Source organism: Papaver somniferum, unplaced genomic scaffold, assembly GCF_003573695.1.
Source record: "Papaver somniferum cultivar HN1 unplaced genomic scaffold, ASM357369v1 unplaced-scaffold_48, whole genome shotgun sequence".
Lineage (NCBI taxonomy): Eukaryota > Viridiplantae > Streptophyta > Magnoliopsida > Ranunculales > Papaveraceae > Papaver > Papaver somniferum.
Genome location: NW_020647415.1, coordinates 771,086 through 795,933, shown reverse-complemented (window position 1 = coordinate 795,933; position 24,848 = coordinate 771,086). Strand labels below are relative to the sequence as shown.

The following is a 24,848-nucleotide window of genomic DNA, read 5'->3' as shown; positions in this document are numbered from 1 at the left end:
TTACTTTACATATTTGCCCTTTACTTATTGCCACATTGATTTTCTACATCATTTTTCAGGTTCATCTTGTTTGGTTCAGGATCGTTACACTGCTTTCAGGTTCGTTATATCATTTCCCAAAAAAGGTTCACCATTTCAAATTTTTTGGGGTTTTTGGTTGGTAGAAAATCGACCTTCTACAACATTCTTAAGGTTCTTCGATCCCGTTTTTGAATCGTTACATCATTTTCAGGATTGTTGGATCATTTACCTTCCCCACCAAGGAGATGTAATTCAAGGGTAAATAGGATTTTATAAAAGTATTTGACTTGCATTACTTTCCTGACCTGCATGACTAGGCTGACCTATATGTGTAGGTTGACCTGTATGACTAGGCTAGCAAGTTGCGTCATGTGGAACGTGGTTATCCAACACCCCTCCTTGACATCTTGACATGCTAAAACTGGTCATGAGAAGTGGAGAAGAGGATACATGATCATTCAATAACTAAGTATGTGTTGTTGATCGTGTATGTGAGACCTGTATGTTTCGACCAATCATGGACGAGGTATGCTGCCGGTAGTTAGTAGTAAGTCAGATCTCATATGATTTTCCAGGAGAAGTACTCAATAAACCAGCACTTGGTGCTCTTGATTACATACGCCATTAAGGTATTTAATTGAATCCTCTTATTTAAACAATGTTATTAAATAAGTCATCTAAAGTTAACCGATACATGTAAAGTATCGTTCATGGACCATGCATGTATTACAAAAGGCTTGGATCAGTCGCAGGTCCTTTACTAATTAAAAAATATTTGTCACATGCGACGCACATAGAAAGCCGCATGTGCAGTTGACATGCTTCAAGAAGCTCTCTTTAACCGGTCACTGGAAGTTGTACAAGTAAGCTATGGATGACTTGGTTGTCCCACTGAGAAGAGAGGCAGTATGTAGCATTCATGCTACCTGATTAGTCGATCAAAATTGAAGCTAGACGAGTAGCCAAGTCGAGCGGTTGGGATCGATCCGCGTCTGACTTGGACTGTTAGAGCATTGCTCGGTTGAACCCGCCAAGCGTTGGTATGTCAAGTTTCATTGCCATATTTTAGTGAATCAAAAATCATTTAAAGATTCACTTGATTTTTTATTAGAGCCAGCTTCGTATGGGTTAGCTAGAAAGTAACTAGTATACGAGACTTACAAGTATTACGTGAAGACTTGAAGAATGTGAAGAAGTAAAGAGATACAACGACGACATCATTCTTCCTCTTGAGGTTAATAATATTTGACTTGAACTGTTTCATTCCTAACGTATCTTTCAAGTCGTGCATATTGAAAACATAACTGCGAAGCTGTGAATGATTATACTCTAGTTAGACATAGTATTAAGGAATTACAATACGAAGTATAACGTCTATCTTTTGAACTTTGTATATAAGACATCGACATAATTGTATGAATATTGTGATTATGTGTGGGTATGGGTGAAGATTTCGTCCTAGGAAACAATGTTTTACATTCGTTTAAAGGAAGTACAATTTATAAACTTGTTTTATGAATCGAAAGGGAAATCGCTAGGATTATTGGTATTGTTATTCATTGCAAATCTTTGGACTAACAATATGTTTGTTTAGTATAACCGTTCATAACTTGTTTATGTATCTTGGTAAAACTATCCCAAGGCCTGACTTTTGTATTGGTATGACTTTTATTAGTGGAACCGATCTTAAGTAATCACCTGAGATGGTATGATCGATATGCTGTAATTGGTATGACCAACTCTAGACATTGGGGAACCGATCCTTAGATATTAGTAACCGATCCTAGTACCTAGTCAACCAATTTTTGGAAAGCTAGTGTGACTAATCCTAGTACCCACATGGAGGTAGAACCGAAACTTGTTTTCGTAGAACCGTGAAATCCATTAATGGTGTTTTGATAGGATAATCAATCACATAATTTTTGGAAGTCAAATGCACCAATTCTAAACTTGTTTGAAGTGTGGCAAATCGGTTCCAAGATTGTAAATATGAAAAAGGATTTACAAAGTAAAGATGTCGACATACTTTGGACATGTGCAGTAACTCTTATCCTTTATTGTTCAAAGATATTCCTTAATAGCTAAAGTAGAATCCTGGATCGAAATAAATTGAGAATCTTTTAATTGAGGTTTTTAGTTTTATATGCTTTGAATTTCCAGCAATTAAAATGCATATCTTTAGGAAATAAAATTGTTAATGTGCAGTTACTAATGGGAGATTTTCTACTGAAATTTCGATCAATATTTGGACAAAGCATTTCCAGGAATTATGGAAACCGAATTTGGAAATATATTGCATATCTTAAGAATATTTTCGTTTTTGGAAATTTCTTGGTGTCCAAACTTACTTGGTCTATAAATATTGAAGTTTGCATTTCGACCAAATTAATCCTCAGAGCCAGTAAAACTACCTAGTTGTCTTGTTACTGGTGGAGCCGTATATTCGGAGAGGAAAGTACCCTAATTAGGCGAAATCTCTTACCGCTCGTTTTAAAGACTTCTTTGGGATTGGGAAGCGCTACGAGTACCGTTGGTGAGAAACTAGATCATTTTAGTTTATTATTAGTTTTCGATTGATTTGATTGAGTAACGATTGTTGAACTTTGATTGCACCTAGTTTGTTTATGCTTGAAAATCTTCTCTTCTGATATAAAATTCACTCAAACTAGATCGAAGTTTCGATGAGGATCTTTAGACTGTTTGTAGATCTAAAGATTTCGTGTGATAATCCATTGTTAACAGACTCCGTTCTGTGTGTGATTGATCACGAGAGATTCAAGTTGATTGTGTGCAGGTGTTTATTGAAGATCTAAGAAGATTGGAAGACAAAAAAGATTTCTGATTTGGGTTCATAATCTTTGGTGTGCACAAAACTTGATCGGCTGGGGTCCAACTATAATCGGTTTATCTTTGTGATAACCTTGATTTATTAATTGAGTAGATCGACGTCAATACATTTCTTTGTGATTCGAAGTATTGATTGCATAGTCTAAACAATTACTTTGGTAATTGTTGATAGATAGATCTAAGAACCTGACAAAAGAGTTTATTGGGATAAACGGAAAATACTTTTGTCAAACTCATATCACGTTGTTTGAAAAGAGTTGTTATCGAACAGATTTGTTGTTCCTTTACTGTTTGGAATACGAACCAAAGAAATTGTTCCAAGTGCGTGACTTATTGCAATTTGGATACAAATGGAACTAGGTGAACTATAAGTTTAGTTGCTTGGTCTTAACTATACAAGTTGGTTTAGATTTTGTATAGCGGCTTAGTCATGAGAGTATTCAATTCTGGACAAGGTCCCGTGGTTTTTCTGCATTTGCGGTTTCCTCGTTAACAAAATCTTGCTGTGTTTTTTACTTTTCTATTTCCGCAATTATAATTGTTTTTATCATAATTAGAAGTAAAATACACAAACGTCAGTTCATATTTACTTGATAGCAATCCTATTGTGTTTGGTTAAGTTCGAACCTATTATCAAGTAAACATACATCGTTGTTGTATTGTCTCGATCTTGTATCCATAGTCAATCACTCAAGTTATATTGTTGTCGTATTGTCTCCATCTCGTATCCATAGACGGTCACACGAAGTGTGAACCGATTAGTTATATTATCTCGACTCAAATCCATAGACAATTACTTTCTGAGAAAGGACTTATAGATGGAAAAGTTTTAGATTGAGGTATATTTGAGTACCCTCGTCTTTTCATGAACGGTAAGATTTAACGTAATAAGGTTTTTAGATATCTCGACTAGCCCTCTACGGATGACCACTAAGAGAGAAGCACGTAAACTATGAGCGATCTAATTGGTCGGGAAAGTAGATGGGCGATAGGTAGGGGTCATACTGCCTGATTGGTCGAGCAGGGTAGGAGTTGGGCTAGCTAGATTGACCGGCCAAGTTGGGTAGTCGTGATCATTTCCGCGATTGACCTCGGCAGTCAGGATCTAATTTTAAATAAAATTATGCATCTCGGCTAGCCTACTTTCGCCGGCTACTGAGAGTGGAGAAGGTTGGCTAAGCTAGTAGGATAGGCCGACCAAGTTAAATAGTTGTGCTCCGGTATTGACCTGGGAGGTAAGGATTAAATTTTAAATAGAATTAGAAAGCTCGACTTTCCTATTTGTCCTGCTACTGGGGGCGGAGCAGGTAGGTTAGAAGCGATCTTATTATTCTGGAAAGTAGATGGGTGATAAGTAGTGACCATGACACCTGATTGGTCCAGCATGGTAGGCGTAGAGCCACTCAAATTAGCCGGTCAAGTGGCGCGGCCAACATCCTTCCGTGACTGACATAGCCTGCCACAATTTTATCTCTAATCCAATTTGCACCAATTTCAACCTTGATTAGGGTTTTGTGTCCACTGACTACAAGATTGATTAACTCCTAGCTTGGCTAGGTTTAGTCTCGATCAATAGGAATTGAGATATCATGCCCTAGCTGAGAAGGAACATAAATGTCAGGTAAGATTTAGGAGTTCAGTTAGGGAACATAGTAGTAAAATATTTTGACAATCAAGTAATGTGGAAAAATCCCAAAATGATCGTTGTGCCCTTTTAGGTTTAATTTTGGTAAAATGACTATTTTTCCTCTGATCCAAAACTTGATGAGTATGACTTTTCACTTCGTATTATAAAATGATCATTTTCAGTGATTTGTAAATTCACCCAAAATGATTTTCTTTTCTTTTCTAAGTACGGCACAGCTAGGCTCATCCCTTGGGCAGACCTAGCAACCTGGACGAGCCTCAATACTAATCCAACCGCCAAAAGACTCAATTTCAACTCTACCTATAAAAAATTTGGTAAAATTAATTGGGATCCAACCTTCCCTAGTAGAAATCGATTCCCCTCACTATGGAGAAAAAGGGGGCCTTAACCACTGTGCTAGACAGTTGTTGGCTTTTGAACGTGTAGCTTGGCTAGATTACTTTCTGCATTGCTGAGTGATCGGTTCTTTTTTAATTGTGGATTGTGGTTTTCAATTTGAAATCGTTCTTGGTAATGTTTGCATCAGATAACAATCCTCGGAGCAACATTTGGTGTTAATGGATAAATACATGTTAACCAAAGAAACCAGAAAAAAAATCTTTAGGACCCATTGTTGTATTCTTGTAAAGATTCGGGTTTATAAAGAAACTTGTTAACATGTTAGTGCATGTGCAATGAGTAAAGATAGTTGTTCATGAAAATGAAGGTATGATGCCAACTTGTTAACAACTATATTTATTCTTTTGATGATGATATTTATCTTCATTTATGTTTGAGCAAAAAAAAACTTAATGCTGGACTACTTAATCTATTTAATTTTTCATAATCGTATAAACGCAATAAAAATATTTAATGCATCTTTTTAATCTTTCATAATCTTTCACATCTGCAATATGTCTTTTTTTTTTCGAAATAGCAAAATTCATTCCAAGAGTGCTGAGAAAGCACAAGAAAACTACAAAGTATAAGAGTTAACAATAGTTGAGCGACGGGATTACATGTTATCTTAAATTTTTTCCCATCTACACATGAACTCATCAAAAGTAAAGATTCTAAGCTCTTTATAAATGGAACCCCAGTTGTATAGAGTTGCTTTAATGTTAATGAGCAACTTCACATCTGCAATATGTCGATCCTAATTATTTCTGCCGAAAATAATTATTTATCTAACTCACTCAGAAGTATAAAGTTTTAGGCACACACGATTAACTTAAACCACAGACCTTAGAGTATTCATTGCAAAGACATGCCCTATTCTTCTTTCCACCAAGACGCGTAAAATTTTTGTAGATTTTGTTCCAGATTTTCTTGATTTCAAGGGAAACTCAAGACCGGAGCTTGTCTCCGTTTCAGTTTGTGTGTTTTATTGTTCTATTGTCTCAGTGTACGCAGTCCGCCTTCATAGCTTCATATGTGATAGAGTTGTATTGTGGCATATAGTATATGATGCAATCCGCGATATACCAATCAAAAGAGTCCAATTTAGAAAACAAAAAAAGAGACCCTTGGACTACATTATCAGAAGAAGAAACTACAGCTTGAATTGAATTTAAATTGGTAAATGTATGGGTCTTTTCAACCATTTAAGAGTAAGATTTTGAGTTGCTGTATGCATCATTAAGTGTTAGATTCGGTTGTTAGATGCTTAATAAATCAATTTGGTGAACTTATCACATCAACTTTATGCAAAGGACCACTCTCTGTGATGCCTTAGATCTCTAGGGCAGGGAACTTCAATTAATGGTTTTAATTTGTTCTGTATGATTATGAAATTCATTAGTGCATCTATATCTCTCTATAAATAGTTGAGATAGTATTAGGAATAGAGCACAAATCAAAGACAAGAAAACTTATTGTAAACACAATGCAGACCACCAAAGCTGTTCAATATTTTCAACTTGTGCCATTTGTTCTTCTCACCTTGTTCGCCACTCTCCCAAACCCAACTCTATCTGCTGAGCCATTCGAGTTTCTTCAAGATCTCAAAGGAGTTCACATTGGTCAGACCGCACCAGGTTTGCATAATGTTAAGAAATATCTTAAAAGATTTGGATACTTGAATGATGTGAATCCTAGTGCTGAACATGCATACGATGACGTGTTTGATGACGTCTTAGAGTATGAAATCAAAACTTATCAACTCAATTATGGTATAAATGCCACCGGGAGTTTGGACGCCGAAACAGTGAGACAAATGATGATGCCTCGATGTGGTAGAGAAGACGTTGTCCACGCTGAACCCGGAAAGAGGAAGAATGACCAAGATGTACTTGCAGCTAGCGCCCCAGAAAAATGGTCAAGCTCTCACCTCACTTATCGATTTAGCTCAAATAGTACAATCTTAGACAAAGTTGACACCGAAACCCTTAAATATGCTATTTCACAAGCTTTTGCGAAATGGGAAGCTGTGAGTAACTTCAAGTTCACTGAGGAGACCAATGAAGATATAGGTGCTGACATGGTTATTGGGTTCCACAAAGGTGATCTTGGTGATGGATCTAAATTTGATGGTCAAATGGGAGTAGTCGCACATGCATTTCCACCAAATGATGGAAGGTTTTACTTCGACGCAGGGGATAAATGGAGTACCCATCCAGAATCAGACACAATGGACTTAGAATCTGTTGCTGCACATGAAATTGGACATTTATTAGGACTAGAACATATTTTCGAACAAAACGCAATCATGTACCCGGTATTCCAACCTGGAAGCACTAAGAGGCAAGTGCAGGTCAATGACGTTAAAGCCTTAAGAGCTATATATGGTTCCTGATCGATCAAATAATCAGGTTAGTAGCTATTGAGGGAATCATAATATATAAGTACGTTATAATACGGATCAAATCCAATTTATCTACGACGGAAATTGGTTTGTGATCCTATGCAGGAACTAGTAAATGCTACGAATAAAACTGGAAATTAGAGAAGTATGACTCGTGAGTGATGTATGTACCTATGAAACAACCGAGTCTTACAGGACTCATTTGTCGTGCAATTAGGTTGAATTTTGTTGTTTGTTTTTTGGCTGTTGAGTTCACTTCTTAATAAATTCTTCCATGTTCTCTTTATCATAAATAAATAAATTTCATCAAGCAAAAATTTGAGCACTACAGTTTCTTCAAGCAAAACAAGAATTATTAGGTTCATATATATACGTATAGCAAATGAAGGAAAATGTCTGTATTATATTTACATCATAAATCGCTTTAAAATTTCTTTCATGACTTTTGATGAGCAGGACCAGATTAATGAACAAGGAATCTTACATGGTTATCGCATCACCATTAATCATACAAACAGTGAACGTGTCTTCACACACTACACAATGTGTGAGCAATGTTAGAAACACTAGGGAATGGGAACATACTGTAGGGTTTATTAGGGAGACAGGTACAAAGGTAAAATGGAACTGAGTGAACAATGCTAGATTTTTATAGAAACCAATAGGTGGGAATGTGAGAGATTTAGAAACAGGGCCGTAGCACAAACTATTCGGGGCCCTGAGGCAGAAAAGAAAAACTGGAAGACCCACTTTTTATGGGACGGAAGTAGTATCGAATACACAAGGTTAGCATAAAAATGACCTTTATAGGACGAACCAATTTGTAAGTACCATAGAAAACAGTTTTGCTATTACTAGTTCTTATTAGTTTATTTCAAATCACTAAATTTTTAACAGACGGGATTTCGAAGTCACACTTAGCAATAGACTTATGTAGTCCTCTTTTCTATCTTAACAGGGAAGTCACCTTTCATTTTTGAAGCCAGATAAGAAACATAAACTGGTGCATAATTATTCTTGTTTGCAGTTGGAACCACATGAAATCGGCGTAGAACTTCTACGGCTACCATCTTCATTTGTAAGAATGCCATTTCTTTACCCAAGCAGATCCTTGGACCTGCTTGAAATATCGGATACGTATAAGGATCCTTGCCCATGAAGCTTAATTTTCCTGTAACATTTTCTTTTTCTAACCATCTCTCTGGCTTAAACTCATTGCAATCTGAACCCCACATATGTTCCATCCTACCCATTGCATAAATAGAAAATGACACTCTCATTCCATTCTTTATAACTGTTCCATCCGGTAAAATGTCATCACTTGCTGCTTCTTTACTGTCGAGCGGGACTGGTGGGTACAATCTCATGCTCTCACAAAGTGAAGCATGGATGTAAACCATGTCCTTGACATCGTCATAACTAGGTTCTTCAGATGTTTGGTTTATCTCCTTCAGTATTTCATACTCTACTCGTGGATTGCAAGAAACCAACCAGAAAAACCATGCCAAGGCCGCTGAAATAGTATCTTGACCTGCTAAAATGAAACTTATGACAATATCAATCACGAAATCTTCATCTAAATCATCGTCTTTAACAAACCTTGATAGGAGATCACTAGTCTCTAGAGAAGATTTCTCCTTCAGTTCGTGTTTCTTCTGCCTTACAATATTTCTTGCAGATTCCCTGATTGTTGCGGTAGCTTGTTTTAGTCTCTTTTCGGATCCTATGTCGAGAAATCGCTTAAGTGTCCAAACTAAATGGATAATATGACCGATACGTTCACTCATTATCCTAGTAGCATCTTCGAATGCAACCGAAAATTCTTTTTTTTCCAGTGATATTGAAAGGTAGCTGGGATCATAGCCGAACGAGATCTTGCAAATATTATCTAAAGCAAACCTTTGGAGGAGATCTAGCTCAGAATTCTTTTCAGCTGTCATCGAGAGAATGGGAATCAATCGGCGGAATATCTCGATCTTAACAATTTCTTCGATGAACTTACGAAGAGACGTGGTGTTGAATTCATGACTTGATATTTTTCTTTGAAACTTCCAGCTATCACCATCTGCATTGAAAATCCCATTGCCTAGAAAATCACTAAGGATGTTTCTCATGACTCCACCTTTTGGGTAGTTAGAGAAGTGACACTTGAGAATGTGTTTAACATTTTCAGGATAAGCAGTGGTTACAATAGAAGCGCCGAGGTTTCGAATCACATAGGTGTTGGTCGGGCAAAAATTAAGAACCTCCGCTACCCATTGATTATACCGTTCACTATTTGCAAGAAGGGCGAAAGAAGAACCGATTAATGGGTATGATTTTGGCAATCTAGAAATCGAAGATGATGAAGACTTCTTACAGAAGAACAAGAGGAAGGTGAAGAAAGGGAGGAAGATGTAAGGAAACCATGAGAGTAAAGATCCATGGTCTACCATGACACAAAAATAAGTATTAACTTCAATATATGAGTAGACAAGGGAGGTGTAGGATTCTGTTTTTTATGATTCCTTCCAAACTGACAAAATTGTGTGGTAATGGTGGTTGGTGGCGGATTTATCTATGGAGGAGAGAAAAAGAAAGTATGGTTTCGGTTAGGTAATTCTGCTTCTTTTTGTGATTCCTTCATATCCGACTTTCTGCATGGGAAACTCCAAACAATTGCTGTATTGAATGTAGGTTTGGATAGCATTGACGGACTTCTTAGAACAACATCCCTAGCATACATGCCTAGTATTCAGCATGACCTAAAAACAAGCCCTACATCTGCCATGCATTCCTGGAACTCTAAATTACGGATTGTGGGCAACAAGTTACTTGAAAAGCGATGTAGCATGACATATGTGTATGGTGAGCCATGTAGCCTAAAATATGTCGCATTGCCAGAAAAATGTTTTGCTGACCGAGGAAAATTAGTGACACACATTACTGGCATTTGTGTACTCATGAGTACTGAGTTTGTAACTTTGTAAGATTTCTTCAGTGACAAAATGGTGTGGTAGGTGGTTGGTTGGGGGAGGATTTATTTATGGATTACGGATAGGAGATACAAAGAAAGTACGGTGATTCTACTTTTTTTTTTCACTTTTTCCTGGGTCCTTCGTGTCCGACTGTTTGCAAGGGAAACTGTTAAAATCTGCGGGCATCCGACTAAAAATCAATTTGGAGTGATTATGCGGAATCTAAGTTAATTATGCGAAATCTAGCAATGTGGGATTGTTGTCCTTTCACACGCCCCTCACTATAAAGCCAGTCATTCGGCCTAATATATGGACCTACATATAAGTGATCAGTAAATTGGTAACATGTGTACAGCTGAGTAAATCGGTACACCTCGACAAGTAATTCGGCCTACACCTCGGATGTACAAGTGACAAAATCGATACATTTCGGCCAGTAACTCGATCGGCCTGCATCCTGCGTACACCATGTCTGGGTCTGGGGTTTGGCTCTACCATCTTAAAGTTTACGGGCATCCAATCCAAAACCAATTGAAAACGAATGGAGCGACCCTTCCATATTATATTTAAGTTAATTAAGGGGATATTAGCAGTGTTGGACTATTTTCCTTCCACACACCCTCTCACGTTTAAGGCCATTAACTCGGACTAACACGTGGACCTACGTACGTAATGACCAAAGTCGGGTCATGGGTGCACAAGTGACAAATTTGGTCATGGTAGCCAAAATCGGGCTTACACTCCGCGTACGAGCCTAGATCTGCTACCATGTTAAAGTCTGTGGGCATCCAGCTCAAAACCAATTGGAAATGAGTGGACCGACCCTTCCATATTATATTTAAGTTAATTAAGGGATATTAGCAATGTTAGACTATTGTCCATCCACAATTATTTAAAATATTGGCAATGAGTGGAAGGAAAATAGTCCCACATTGCTAATATCCCTTTAATTAATATGGAAGGACCTCTTCACTCATTGTCAATTGGTTTTGAGTTGGATGCCCGCAGATTCTAGCATGATATTAGAGTCAAATCCCAGATTGTGGAAGGCCAAGTTAATGACCTTACATGTGAGGGGATTGTGGAATGACAATTGTCTCACATTGTTAATATCTCCTTAATTAACTTAAATATAATATGAAAGGACCACTCTATTCATTGCCAATTGATTTTGAGTTGGATGTCTGTAGACTTTAACAGAAATCCCTAGATAGTTGATGGTATTTTTTCAAGAAAGTTAAAGCAATTTCAAGAGGAGGAAAAAAAGTTCATTTTATAATAAGACCTGTTTAAAACTCGATCGTGAAACAAGATGCACCAGGATGATCTCACCTTGAACAAAAAGCCAAAATCTCAATTAACGGGACTCCAATGTGGTCTATATGCATTATGACCAAAAATTCATGACCTAAAAACAAGCCGTGCATATTCCATGCAGACCTATGTTGAGCCATGCAGCCGAAAAAATTTATATAACTCGTCGCCAGAAAATGTCAAGTTGACCTAGGAAAACTATGACGCATTTGTTGAGTATTTTCATAAATGTTTATCGCTATCCGGGGGTTCGGAAGGGCATTTTGTAAAGACCCTCAAGCTCGTCAACGCTATTAGACCCGTCAAGAGACGATTTAGCCGCTAATGACTCGATTAGTTTAACATGAATATTAACTTATAGAAATTAATCTAACAATAATATAGACACAAATTTAGTACTATGCGAAATGGACTACAAGAACGCGCAAATCAAATACCGAAAGAAGGCTATATGATGCTCGGAAAATGGAGTCGGAAATTAATCAACTTCTCTTGATCTTGACTACGAAGTCAACCTGAGTTGACCGTACCTGTGAATTAATCGGACATTTAGATAAGTAAAAGGTCAGTCCGTAGTAATTTCTAGCAGCTCCTAAAAGAGGGAAACTTATCTCTATGGTCTATACAAGTTTATCTTGTATTAAAAGAGGAGGAGGGGTTGTGATGTGGTTTATGAAGCAGTGAGTCATGCGAACTCAGGTGGAGGTGGTATCGTTATAAGTTGGTTTGAAGAAGGAAATAGAGAAGGAGAGTTTTGAGAGCAAGGAAGAGAAATAAGTTGTGATACAAAGAGTTAGATATGATTCTTATGAGAGTTAGTATGAATAATTGATGGAGGTGATTTATGAGATGTTATTAGAAAGAGTGTAACATATTTGAGAATGCTCAGAAGTTTAGTAACCAATTAAGGAAGGATGTTGATTGTCTAGAGAAGGAAATGATGAGATTAATGAAATTAATGGTGATATAGTTATATTTTTTGGGTGATGTTTATGAAGGAGTTATTCATGAGGATGTTAAACAAACTCATTGATCAAGGTAAACCCTTTATGTGATTCTTGTATGATTATAACGATTGGGTAGTGTTTTCATGCTGATAATAACCAAAATGAATCATGTTCTTAATATTTCAAAATCTATGATTTTATGTAGTGGTATTTTGCTTGCTGGCCAATATCTAGAGACTTTTCTAGGTACCTTAGAGTAATAACTGGACATAGCTTTATAAACATGATTCGTAGTATGCCGGATGTAGTTTCCTCATCAGAATAAATCACAACATCATCATTAGTCAGAATCATGGGATGTGTCTCTTTATCTATAAGAATTTTACCAAGAGCTTCTAGTTTGACAGCCAGATCTATTTTCTCTTTGGCTAGACAGTTCAGTTGAATGTGTTTTTCTCTGATCTCCTGTTTAAGAAAATTTGACTATGTTTTTAAAATGAGCATTTTAGAAGACAAAGACTGTATAGGCTTTAGGAGTCTTACCAACTCTTTTTCAGATTCTTCTCTTTCATCAGAGATAGACATAGATGCTTTCGTAACTCTAGGATCATGAGTTAACGAAGTGGTAACATCTTCAACATTTGAGTATTCATACTCTTGCATAACGTTAACTGAATCAGGCATTAGATTCGATTCTTATAGGTTGGATCGCACCAAACACAGATTCTTAAATCTTTTCGTGTTTGCCTGCTCTGATACCATTTGAAAAGGCGAGGGTACCCAAATATACCTCAAGCTAAAACTTTTCCTACTTATAAGTCCTTTCTCCGAAAGTGATTGTCTATGGACTAAGTCGAGATAATACAACTAATCGTTTCACACTTCGTGTGATCGTCTATGGATACGAGATCGAGACAATACAACAACGAAGTATGTTTACTTGATACAAAGGTTCGGACTTAACCAAACACAATACGATTGCTTATCAAGTAAATAGGAATTAACGTTTGTGTGATTTACTTTAATTATAATATAGCAATTATAATGCGGAAAATAAAATTAAATGACACAGCAAGATTTTGTTAACGAGGAAACCGCAAATGCAGAAAAACCCCGTGACCTTTTCTAGAATTGAATACTCTCAGGATTAAGCCGCTACACAAAATTACACCTAACTTTGTATAGTTGAGACCAAGTAACTAACCCTATAGTTCACTTAGTTCCGTCTATATTCCCACGCCTCCGACTTATGAATAAGTCACGTACTTGGAACGATTCCTTTGGTTCGTATTCCAAACAGTAAAGGAACAAAAAATCTGTTTGCTATAAACTCTATTCAAACAAGTGATATGAGTTGGACAAAGGCTCTTCCGTTTATCTTAACATAAAATGAAATTAATAACCTTAATTAAAAGATTCTTAACTTACTTATGTTTCGATCATGTGATTCTCTTCCCTTAGCCGTTAAGGAATATTTTTGAACAATTATAGAAATAAACATTCATAGCACGTGTTCAAAGTTTGTCGACATCTTAACTTTGTAAGTTCTTTTTCACACTTACAACCTTGAAACCGATTTTCCACACTTCCAAACAAGTTTAGAATTGGTTCATCTGACTTTCAAGAACTATGTGGTTGATCAAACCAACATTCAATCATAATCATGGGTTTACAGTTCTACCAAAACAAGTTTCGGTTCTACCTCCATGTGAGTACTGTGCATAGTCACACTAGCTTCCCAAAAGTTCGGTTGAATAGGTACTAGGATCGGTTCCTTACATATATATGGTATCTAACTTATATGTGTTGCACATGTCCATAGGATCGGTTCCCCTTTCTGCTATAAACCTTGTTGCACCCCATACAAGGATCGGTTCCCTTTGATGTACTGCACCACTTACTAGTATCGGTTCCCTTTCCCTTACTAGTATCAGTTCCCTTTCCCTTACAAGGTCAGACGTACAACATCCGATCATACCACAGGTGATTACTTAAGATCGGTTTTACTAATAAAAGTTATACCAATACATAAGTCATGCCTTTGTCAACAGTTTTACCAAGAACACAACAAATTGTGAGCGGTTATACTCTATCACACATATTGGTTGTTCATAAGATAAGCAATGAATAACAAAACCAATAACACCTGGCACTTTCCTTTTCGGTTCACAAACAAGTTTATGAACTTACTTCCTTAGAACACATTTAAACATTGTTCCTTAGGGTGAAATCGTCACCTCATACCCATACATAATCACAATAGCATTCAAATAATTATGGCGATATCTTATTTACAAAGTTTAATGGTTAAGCAATAAACCTCGTATTGTATTCCTTAATACTATGTCTATATAGATTTCAAATATGCTTCGCAGTTATATTTTCAATATGCACGACTTGAAAGATACGTTGGGGAATGAAACAGTTCAAGTCAAATATCACTAACCTCAAGTGTAAGGATGATTGTTGTCGTTGTATCTCCTTGCCTCTTCACATCTTCAAGTTTTCGCAATAATGTCTCATATCCTAATACTTTCAAGCTAACCTATACGAAGTTTAACTCTAGTACATAATCAAGCGACTCTTAACATGAGTTTTGATTCACTAAAATATGACAACCAAACTTGACATACCAACGCTTGGTGGGTTCAACTGATCCATGCTCTAACAATCTCCTCCTTTGTCAATTTTAGTGACAAAACTCTTACATCATATGGATAAACAAATTACAATAATTCATTACAATCCATTTGGTTCCCGATTCAACAGCACAACGAAACTGCTTACATTCAATCCTTCAAAATGTCGTTGTTGACATTATAATAACAAAGCTATTACTCCCCCTAAGAAAGATAATTAGATATTCAATACGCACGTCTTTGTTATACCAATCATATGACATGTGACTCCCTCTTAGTCTGTGCTTTCACTCTTTCATTAGATAAAACATTCAAGTACCAATGTTCTTTTCCCTAGCGATGCCAATCAATATAAAATATCAATGCCAGCATCACATGTTTACTCCATATATTTCTCCCCCTTTTTGTCACAAAAATGACAAATAAACGAAAAAATAAAGGAAAACACGAAAAGAATCTTACAAATCTCAGAATAGACTTGCAAACCTGTAGAGTTAGGCACGAGGGTTCCACACATCATGTTCTGATAACAAATATCAAAAACGAAACTACAAGTAGTCTTATTTTGATATGTTACCAAGGAAACAATTGTCCGACACAATTTTTCCGATTTATTTTAGCAAACCAAAAACAACTAAGCATATTAGTTCCTTTGCTAAAAAGATTTTTCAAAAACTACCGCTTAATTCGATAAGACCAAAATAAAGATAAACTCCATTTTTCTCATAAGTTTCTAATTATCCATAAACTTAGACCTTTCAATTTTAAACAAGACAAGTACTAGGTTAGTTAACTAACATTTCTTGTTTAGGAATTCGATTAGACTTGAATAACCGAAACATCACTTCGATAAGTCTAACTAAGATTAGAATTAACTTAGTTTCTTATCCGAAATCGAATTGGACTAAGCAACTCATCCCATATACATATTATTTCGTTAAGCCATAAATAATTCATACAAACCAAAATAAATTCAACTTGCATAATTATTCACCTCAACCGAGAAAAATTGAAACAACATAGACATTATAAGCACCGGAATTGCACCGTAATTTTGTAAACCTAAACGATTGATACCATACAAAATCAAGATAATAATAGTTTTTCTTAACCGAAACGAATTGAATCACACACAGACATCAATTGTACCGAAATTTTATAGCCTAAACAATTGATACCACACAATAAAGCAAGATAACAATAGTTTTTCTTAACCGGAACCAATCGAATCACACTTCCACACACACATCATGGAATAAACATCAATTGAACCGAAATTTTGTTAAGAAAAAGCAACAAATATATATAATATAAACTCAGGCTTTTCTTAAACAGGAAAACAATTAACTAACAAGATTGTTACCTCAAATTTCGCATCCACTTCTCCAATATGATTGCATCTTCGTCCAGGGAGAATTGATATCGAAATATCACTACGTTGTCATCCTTATGCGTGAACAAAAGAATAACAACACACCTCAACCTTTACACGAGAAAGGTTGAAAACTGGTTTTAACTATTGCAAGCAAAAGTTGAAAACCGTCGAAACACATATGCTTTTATGCTAAACCAAAACCGATTCAACATATTGTGACTTTTTCACATATTGTTTCTATTAAAACCCCTAATAATCCTTTGATAAAGCCTACCTACTAGGGCTAGAACTTAATCCCGCAAAATCATAAAGTCACCCAAACCATGAGGGTTCACAAAATATGAGATCGAATATTATGGTAGTAAAACCGAAATCAAACATCCCATAAACATACATAGCAATAAGGTAAGAGAAATTAAGCACATGCTATGTAAACCGAAAACTATCACAAGAAAAATTACTAATCAAATAATTTTATTCATAATAGTTTTATTCATAATAGACCAATATAATCAATGAAAGAAATCAAAATTAATGTCTATTAAACGACATTAAGTAATACAACAAATAACTTAATCTCTAGTGGTGCTCTTGTTGTTCACCGAGGTCTCTTCAGTGGTGAAACTCTTAAAGCATGTCTCAATAGACTTGTCTGCAACCACTTCTTGTTTTTCAAGATCTTCAATTAGAGCGTTGAGCTCAGCAAGAATTTCTCTTGTTCCTTCATACTTCTCTTTTACCCAATCTTGATGTCGAATAGTCATAGCAAGATTGGTTTCTAGTTCATCAAAACCTTGGATATATTGAGACATACTATCAGAACGAATCCACATGGTTTTGGTTGGATCTTGAAGGTTGTAAGCCAACAAACATTAATCATCTTGTGATCTAAATAAGCTATCAGAGTCATAATCAGACATAATGTCTTTCTTCTTTTTCTCTGTATCGGTTCCCTGACAATCCTCAACCTTCTTATTAGTATTTGAGACACTGCGAGTTACTGGAGGCATGCGCGGTTATGAATAATATAAAAAATAATCCTCAGGGTTTCGAACACATACAATAGAAAGTTTTTCCCTTTAAAAGGGACAACTTTCGGACCAAAAGACCTCTGGAACAACCGAAAATATAAAATATATTTCGTTTCCATAATCCGAAATTCTCAAGATGGAAGGATTGTTAAAAATCCGAAAATTCCAAATAATCACTTATTTTGGAAAGTCGTGATAAACATGAACATTTTTGACTACCATGGATTTGCAGCAACCCATATACTATCACAGAGTTTTTCTGATGAACAACTACACAAGGTACAAGTGGTCCTGTTTTGTTGTGCCTTTCCCATCCAAGATTATGAGCACAAAAGGATGAGAAAGCACAACATATGATACAACTAAGTTGCATCGGAGTACGCTTTTTCCAGCTTACAGTGAATATCAGAAACATAGTTCATGTCTCTTTTAGGGAATTTTTGCCCAAAATATTTTCTCCCAAGATGATGATCTTTTCTAACCCTAGAAATATGATCATGTGGAGAAAATGTACTAACGTGAGAATTCTCGGAGATAGATAGATCTCTCTTAATTCTTTCAATAAGATTTTCATATGATTTTCTCATTCTAAGGACTTCCTTATTATTCAAATTAGTGTGATCATCTGAAACAACTATCGGAAAATCCTAATTGTTTCTTTTGGCAGAGATTCACCCTTTCCCTTCCTTCTGAAGTCGTTTCTCATCAAAACCAGAATTGTTTCGATATGGGTGCGGAGGAACCTTTTACCAGAAGAGATTATCAACTCTTTCCTCTGACTCCTTTGAGTTGATCTTATTGGGATGTAGTATAATCTGTCTTTCTACTGAGGAATAATCTTTCAGTTTTTTAAGACAATAAACTTCTTTCAAAAATTTTACCACCATATGTTGAAGAAGTATAAGTTTCCTGTCAAGTGACTGAAGGTTGTACTCGTTAGATTCATCATGGAATCGGTTCAAAGTTTCCTTCGGACAAGATTTCGTTTGATCATCAGTAGATTTAGAATCTGGTTTCTCATCCTCTTCTAACTTGATGTGGTTAGGAAAACTACCATCATTTTGATCTGTTTCAGATGTGATCAACCCGGTTTTGTCACAATCTGTAAAATTCGAGCAAGGAATTTTTGTTTCCTCATCAGAAGAAATCACAACATCATCATTAGTCAGAATCATAGGATGTGTCTCTTTATCTGTAAGAATTTTACCAAGAGCTTCTAGTTTGACAGCCAAATCTATTTTTTCTTTGGCTAGACAGTTCAGTTGAATGTCTTTTTCTATGATCTCCTGTTTAAGAAAATTTGACTATGTCTTTAAAATGAGCATTTTAGAAGACAAAGACTGTATAGGCTTTAGGAGTCTTCCCAACTCTTTGTCAGCTTCTTCTCTTTCATCATAGATAGACATAGATGCTATCGTAACTCCAGGATCATGAGTTAACGATGTGGTAACATCTTCAACATTTGAGTATTCATACTCTTTCATAATGTTAACTGAAAGGCATTAGATTCAATTCTTAATAGTTGGATCGCACCAAACACAGATTCTTAGATCTTTTCGTGTTTGCCTGCTCTGATACCAATTGAAAAGGAGAGGGTACCCAAATATACCTCAAGATAAAACTTTTCCTACCTATAAGTCCTTTCTCCGAAAGTGATTGTCTATGGACTGAGTCGAGACAATACAACTAATCGGTTCACACTTCGTGTGATCGTCTATGGATACGAGATCGAGACAATACAACAACGAAGTATGTTTACTTGATACAAAGGTTCGGACTTAACCAAACACAATAGGATTGCTTATCAAGTAAATAGGAATTAACGTTTGTGTGATTTACTTTAATTATAATAAAAAAATTATAATGCGGAAAATAAAAGTAAATGACACAGCAAGATTTTCTTAACGAGGAAACCGCAAATGCAGAAAACCCCCGGGACCTTGTCCAGAATTGGGTACTCTCAGGATTAAGCCGCTACACAAAATTACACCTAACTTTGTATAGTTGAGACCAAGTAACTAACCCTATAGTTCACTTAGTTCCGTCCGTATTCCCACGCCTCCGACTTATGAATAAGTCACGTACTTAGAAGAATTCCTTTGGTTAGTATTCCAAACAGTAAAGGAACAACAAATCTTTTTGGTATAAATTCTATCCAACCAAGTGATATGAGTTGGACAAAGGCTCTTCCGTTTATCTTAACATAAACTCCTTCGTCAGGTCCTTAGATCTATCTTATGTTCAATCACCCAAAGGTAATTGTTTAAGATTAAGCCAACGACATCTTTAATCCGAAGAATCGTGTTGATGCCGATCTACTCAATTAATAAATCCAATCTACCACAAGGATAAACCGAATATTATTTGGATCCTATTTTACCGAAACAAGTATTGTGCACACCAATGATTATAAAACCCAAGTCAGATCTTCAATATCTTCTTTGTATTCAAATCTTCTTAAATCTTCAATAAAAACCTGCACACAATCACTTGAATCTATTGTGATCAATCACGCACAGAACGGAGTCTGTTAACAATGGATTATCACAAGATCGTCTTTAGAACTAACAACAGTCTAAAGATCCATTTCGAAACTCTGAACTAGTTTGAGTGAATCTTATATCAGAAGAGAAGATTCCCAATAATAAACAAACTAGGTGCAATCAGATTTAAACCACCGTTAGTCAATCAAATCAATCGAAAACAAAGAAAAACCGCAATTATCTAGTTTCCACCAACGGGTCGCACTAGAGCTTCTCAATCCCAAATAAGACTTTAAAACGAGGGTCCGTTAGAGATTTCACCTAATTAGATTACTCTCCTCTCCGATAGGCGTCTACACCAGTAACAAAGACAAAAGAGGAAGTTTGTTGTTACGAAGGATTAGTTTGCTAGAAAGGAAAACTTCGTGTATTTATAGACAAGGAAGTTTGGACACCAAGGAATTTCCAAAAATGAAAATATTCTCAAGATATTCATAAAAGCACAGATTTGGTTTTCATAATTCCTGGAAATGCTCTGTCCAAAAATAACGATCGAAATCTCTCGGAAAATCTAATTAGTAAATGCACATTACTAATTCTGTAATTTCCCTACAAAATGCAATTAATAACCTTAATTAAAAGATTCTTAACTTACTTATGTTTTGATCCTGGGATTCTCTTCCCTTATCCGTTAAGGAATATCTTTGAACAATCATAGAAATAAACATTCATAGCACGTGTTCAAAGTTTGTCGACATCTTAACTTTGTATGTTCTCTTTCACACTTACAACCTTGAAACCGATTTGCCACACTTCCAAACAAGTTTAGAATTGGTTCATATGACTTTCAAGAACTATGTGATTGATCAAACCAACATTCAATCACAATCATGAGTTTACGGTTCTACCAAAAAAAGTTTCCGTTCTACCTCCATGTGAGTATTGTGCATAGTCACACTAGCTTCCCAAAAGTTCGGTTGACTAGGTACTAGGATCGGTTCCTCACATATATATGGTATCTAAAACTCATATTTTCTATTTCAGATTAAAAATAAAATAATAATTATCCCACCTTCATCAACCTACAACAAATAATATTTGAGCACTTGCGGTTACAACATGTAAAACCCTTATATCCGCATTGAAATAAATTAACTGCCCTTCATCAACCTGCAAAGAACATGATGTTAAAAATACAAAAAAAAAGAAAAATAAATAAATAAATAAAATAAAATACATACAATTGATATATATCCAAACAACGAATCACCAAAACTTTTCACTTCAATCACAGGCTTAATTTTAATTTTAGCGAAAAAAGAAATACTATTTTCAACCCATGAAGACTAGCAAGCTTGGAAGCTTTGAAACGTTGCAAATTAGACAACAATCTAGATTGGAATCGCATTCATTTTCAAAGCTACACTGAAATTGAACCGCAATCTTTTCATAAACCATCATGCAGTTTTGGGTGGTTTCCTTTTTCCTTTGCATCTGATAAATTTATTTTTTTATCTTCTGGATTCTCATTGTATTTTCGTCCATAACAACACGATTGAGTGTCCCATCTAAACCTTGAAATACTGACCCGCCACTATCACCAAATCCTTCTTTATTCTCATGATTCACCTCCTGATTTGGTATTATTTTTAGGGAGAAAAATAAGAGATTTAGTAAATTTAATTCAACAAGAAATACCTTCATAATTCTAAGCATTATTGAACGAAACGAAACCCGATTCTCTGCATTTAACTGTTTTAATTTCTCTAAATCGGTCATTTTGTATCTTGGTCTCTTTGAATGCTAGCCTTTTTAGAACTTACTCCACAAAAGAAGTTACAAACATTGGAATCATAATTTAGGACATGCGTTGCATAATTAAGGTTTATAAAAGTCACTATTTTCCTATTTTAAGTAGATCAGAGACAAATATGGTCATATATTTATGGCCGAAATAAGGACAGGGTAGACTTGAGGCTAAAAGCAATGTCTTGAACATAATTTAATTCCTATGATCTTTCTCTCTATTATCGGTTTTCTTCACTTGATTATACTCCCCATCCCCTTAATTATCCTCCCCACATACACCTATTATCCACTTATACTCACTAATTTACCATCATAATTTATTTCATTGAAATACTTAGCAGTTAAGACGACTGCTTTATGATTAACACATTCTTAGAAAAACCCAAAAGCTCGGAAATTTAGATAAACTAAGTGTCTAGGATGACGGAAAGAAATCAAAAGATATCAAATAAGAAACCGCGGTTATGATAATTATATGTCCAAGACTTTGCAATGAACAATGAGGTATACAAATACTTGGAATCTGTGAACCAAGATGAGATAAAAAGAATGGTTCTCCTGCTATAATTTAGACCTTGACACCCTTTGGAGACGTCTAAATATAAATCTGACAAAGGGATAACGAAATTTATCGAGGTTGCTGAAGAATTTTGTGAGTAATTGAAACAACGATATCGACGAGAGAATATCGAGGTCCCTTTTAAGGAGTAAAATGAAGGAAAACCATACTTTATGCATTGTATGTACACGAAACTATTGATGATCGATGAAGAGAACGAGAGAATAAATTTGTGGCTTCGCCAAAAGCACGCAATGGAGATGATTTGGAATCATACATAAATGAAATCACAAGAGTATGGATAACGAACATATGACGATAGTGCCAGCAATCGAGGAAGAATTTTCGGGAGGATGTAAATATATTTATTGCTCATCCGATAATTAAAGACTCAGTATAAAGATTGGAATACAACACAAATCATTATGAAAGACCACCAATATTTGGGATCGACTAAAAAATTATTATTTTAGGGGAAAATAAAATAATTTACCTAGCATTTTTATCAGAAAAATTATTATCTTAAGAAATTGCAAGTGTAGCCTAGTTTAGAATTATTTGGATGACAAATATTTAAGAGTTTCATAGCTAAGTTTAACTAAGTCTTATCATAGTTGTAGTATTTATTTAAATAATTATGACCAAATATCATTCCCTCTCATGAGGTGCCGTTATGGCAAGGGTTATTTCTAGTAAATAACGGAAACTAGGTTTCTGACAATATTGTGGTGGCCACTCACTAGCCGTGCAACGAATTCGCTACATATAGGATAAAAGATACCCCATAGTAGTAGTTTTTACCTATAACTAGGTTTGTGCCCGTGTTTTTTCTTTTAATTTGGTGTGCAGGGCTTCGCCCTGCCCGTGCCAACATATTTTTGATTTGATGTGCGTGGGGTTTCGCCCCGCCTCTGGCGATGCATTTTTAATTTGGTGTGCGCCGGGCTTCTCCCCGCCTCATGGCGATGTATTTTAGATTTGTTGTGGCGGAACAAATACATTAAATAGGTGGAGGATAAGTGCGTATTTTATTTATTTATTTTTGTTTTAATTTGGTGCGCCGCATTTCGCCCCGCCCCGTGGCTATGCATTTTTGACTTGGTGTACGCAGGGCTTCCCCCCTCCCTGTGACGATATATTTTTTATTTTGTGTGGCGTCGAAAATACATTGAATAGGTGGAGAATATGTGCAGATTTTATTTATTTCTTACTTTTATTTTAGCAGAAAATATGTGAAGTTTTTTTCCTTTATATATATTAATTAGGAAAAAAGAGTCATCATGTAATAGTTATTCGATTTCCAACTTGAGTTCCGACTTCCACAAAATTCTAAATATGGTAAATTAGGTTTTCCTTTTAAGCTTGTAATTTTTAAACCAATCATACGTTTACCAAGTGTCCTTACTTAACTATTGAATTTGGTTTGTGTTTTTTATTTTTTTCATATTCTTTGAAACCACTCATACGTTGCTAAGTGTGTTCACCAAAACGCTCGATTTACAAAACTAAAATCATAAATAATTTTTCCAAAAGCGAGGGTTTCCTCACTATACAACGTAGGCATTTTTGTCTAGGCATTTATGTCTTTAAATTAAGCCATGCAAAACAGGCTACCATATTTTTGTTTCAATTTAGGAGTCGTGCAAGAACTATTCTTTTGAAAACCAATCAGAGGCCGTGCAATTCACAGGCGAACACCTACTAGTAATATAAATTTTGCTGCTAAATCCCAAGCATCGGTTTGAATCCTAATTAGATTCGATTTGTTATTCATAATCCTTGGAATTTAGTAGTTCCGTCTTAGTTTCAAAGTTCTATTGCATCGGAACCTATATAAGTAAGGAAGCGACTACCCTATAACTACAAACAATCTACTTTTCAATTATGCTTGTCCTCCCAAAATTCAACTCTTTTGGTTTTGTTTCGACAAAACATGAAGTTTCACAGGTAACTCTCACTTTATACTAGTTATTATTATCAGTACTGATGGTTGAATCCTATTCTTCTTCATCTTTGGATGACACTTTAGTCAGCAGCAACATAACAAGAGGTTCATCTCTTTCTACTTCTTTGAATGTTACCAATCGTTATTGGCTTTCTCCCTCCGGCAACTTTGCTTTCGGCTTCTACCAGTTGCCATGTACATACTCTTCACTGGATTGCAGTGATACATATGCAGTAGGTATATGGTCAGGAAAAACCCTGGTTTGGACAGCTAATCGTAAAAATCTTCTTCCATTATATAAACCATCTTCAATTCTCTTCACCAACCAAGGAAAGTTAGTGCTGCGAATAATGCCTGATAATAAAGAGAAACCCTTAATACCTGGTGTTAGAAAGACTCCATAAGACTTGCCCATTAAGCCTCAAGACCAAAGACACTGAACAGGTATTCTGTCAAAGTCTGTAGCCTACAATAATGGCGTGTAATCTCTT

At 35.7% G+C, this 24,848-nt stretch overlaps 2 protein-coding genes across 2 annotated transcripts; one reads left to right on the top strand and one right to left on the bottom strand.

Moving 5' to 3' along the window:
* Positions 1-6,380: 6,380 nt before the first annotated feature.
* On the top strand, positions 6,381-7,289 carry LOC113342852 (metalloendoproteinase 1-MMP-like). Its single transcript, XM_026587247.1, has one exon. It carries the CDS (start codon positions 6,381-6,383, stop codon positions 7,287-7,289), a length of 909 nt encoding a protein of 302 aa, XP_026443032.1.
* Positions 7,290-8,137: 848 nt separating this feature from the next.
* LOC113342874 (cytochrome P450 94A1-like) lies at positions 8,138-9,761 on the bottom strand. Its single transcript, XM_026587267.1, has one exon. The coding sequence runs from the start codon at positions 9,731-9,733 to the stop codon at positions 8,228-8,230; it is 1,506 nt and encodes a 501-aa protein (XP_026443052.1). The 5' UTR covers positions 9,734-9,761; the 3' UTR covers positions 8,138-8,227.
* Between the last annotated feature and the right edge of the window lie 15,087 nt (positions 9,762-24,848).

Bases quoted from the DNA above. Each gene is read 5' to 3' on its own strand.
- LOC113342852 (XM_026587247.1), top strand. From the start codon at position 6,381: ATGCAGACCACCAAAGCTGTTCAATATTTTCAACTTGTGCCATTTGTT.
- LOC113342874 (XM_026587267.1), bottom strand. From the start codon at position 9,733: ATGGTAGACCATGGATCTTTACTCTCATGGTTTCCTTACATCTTCCTC.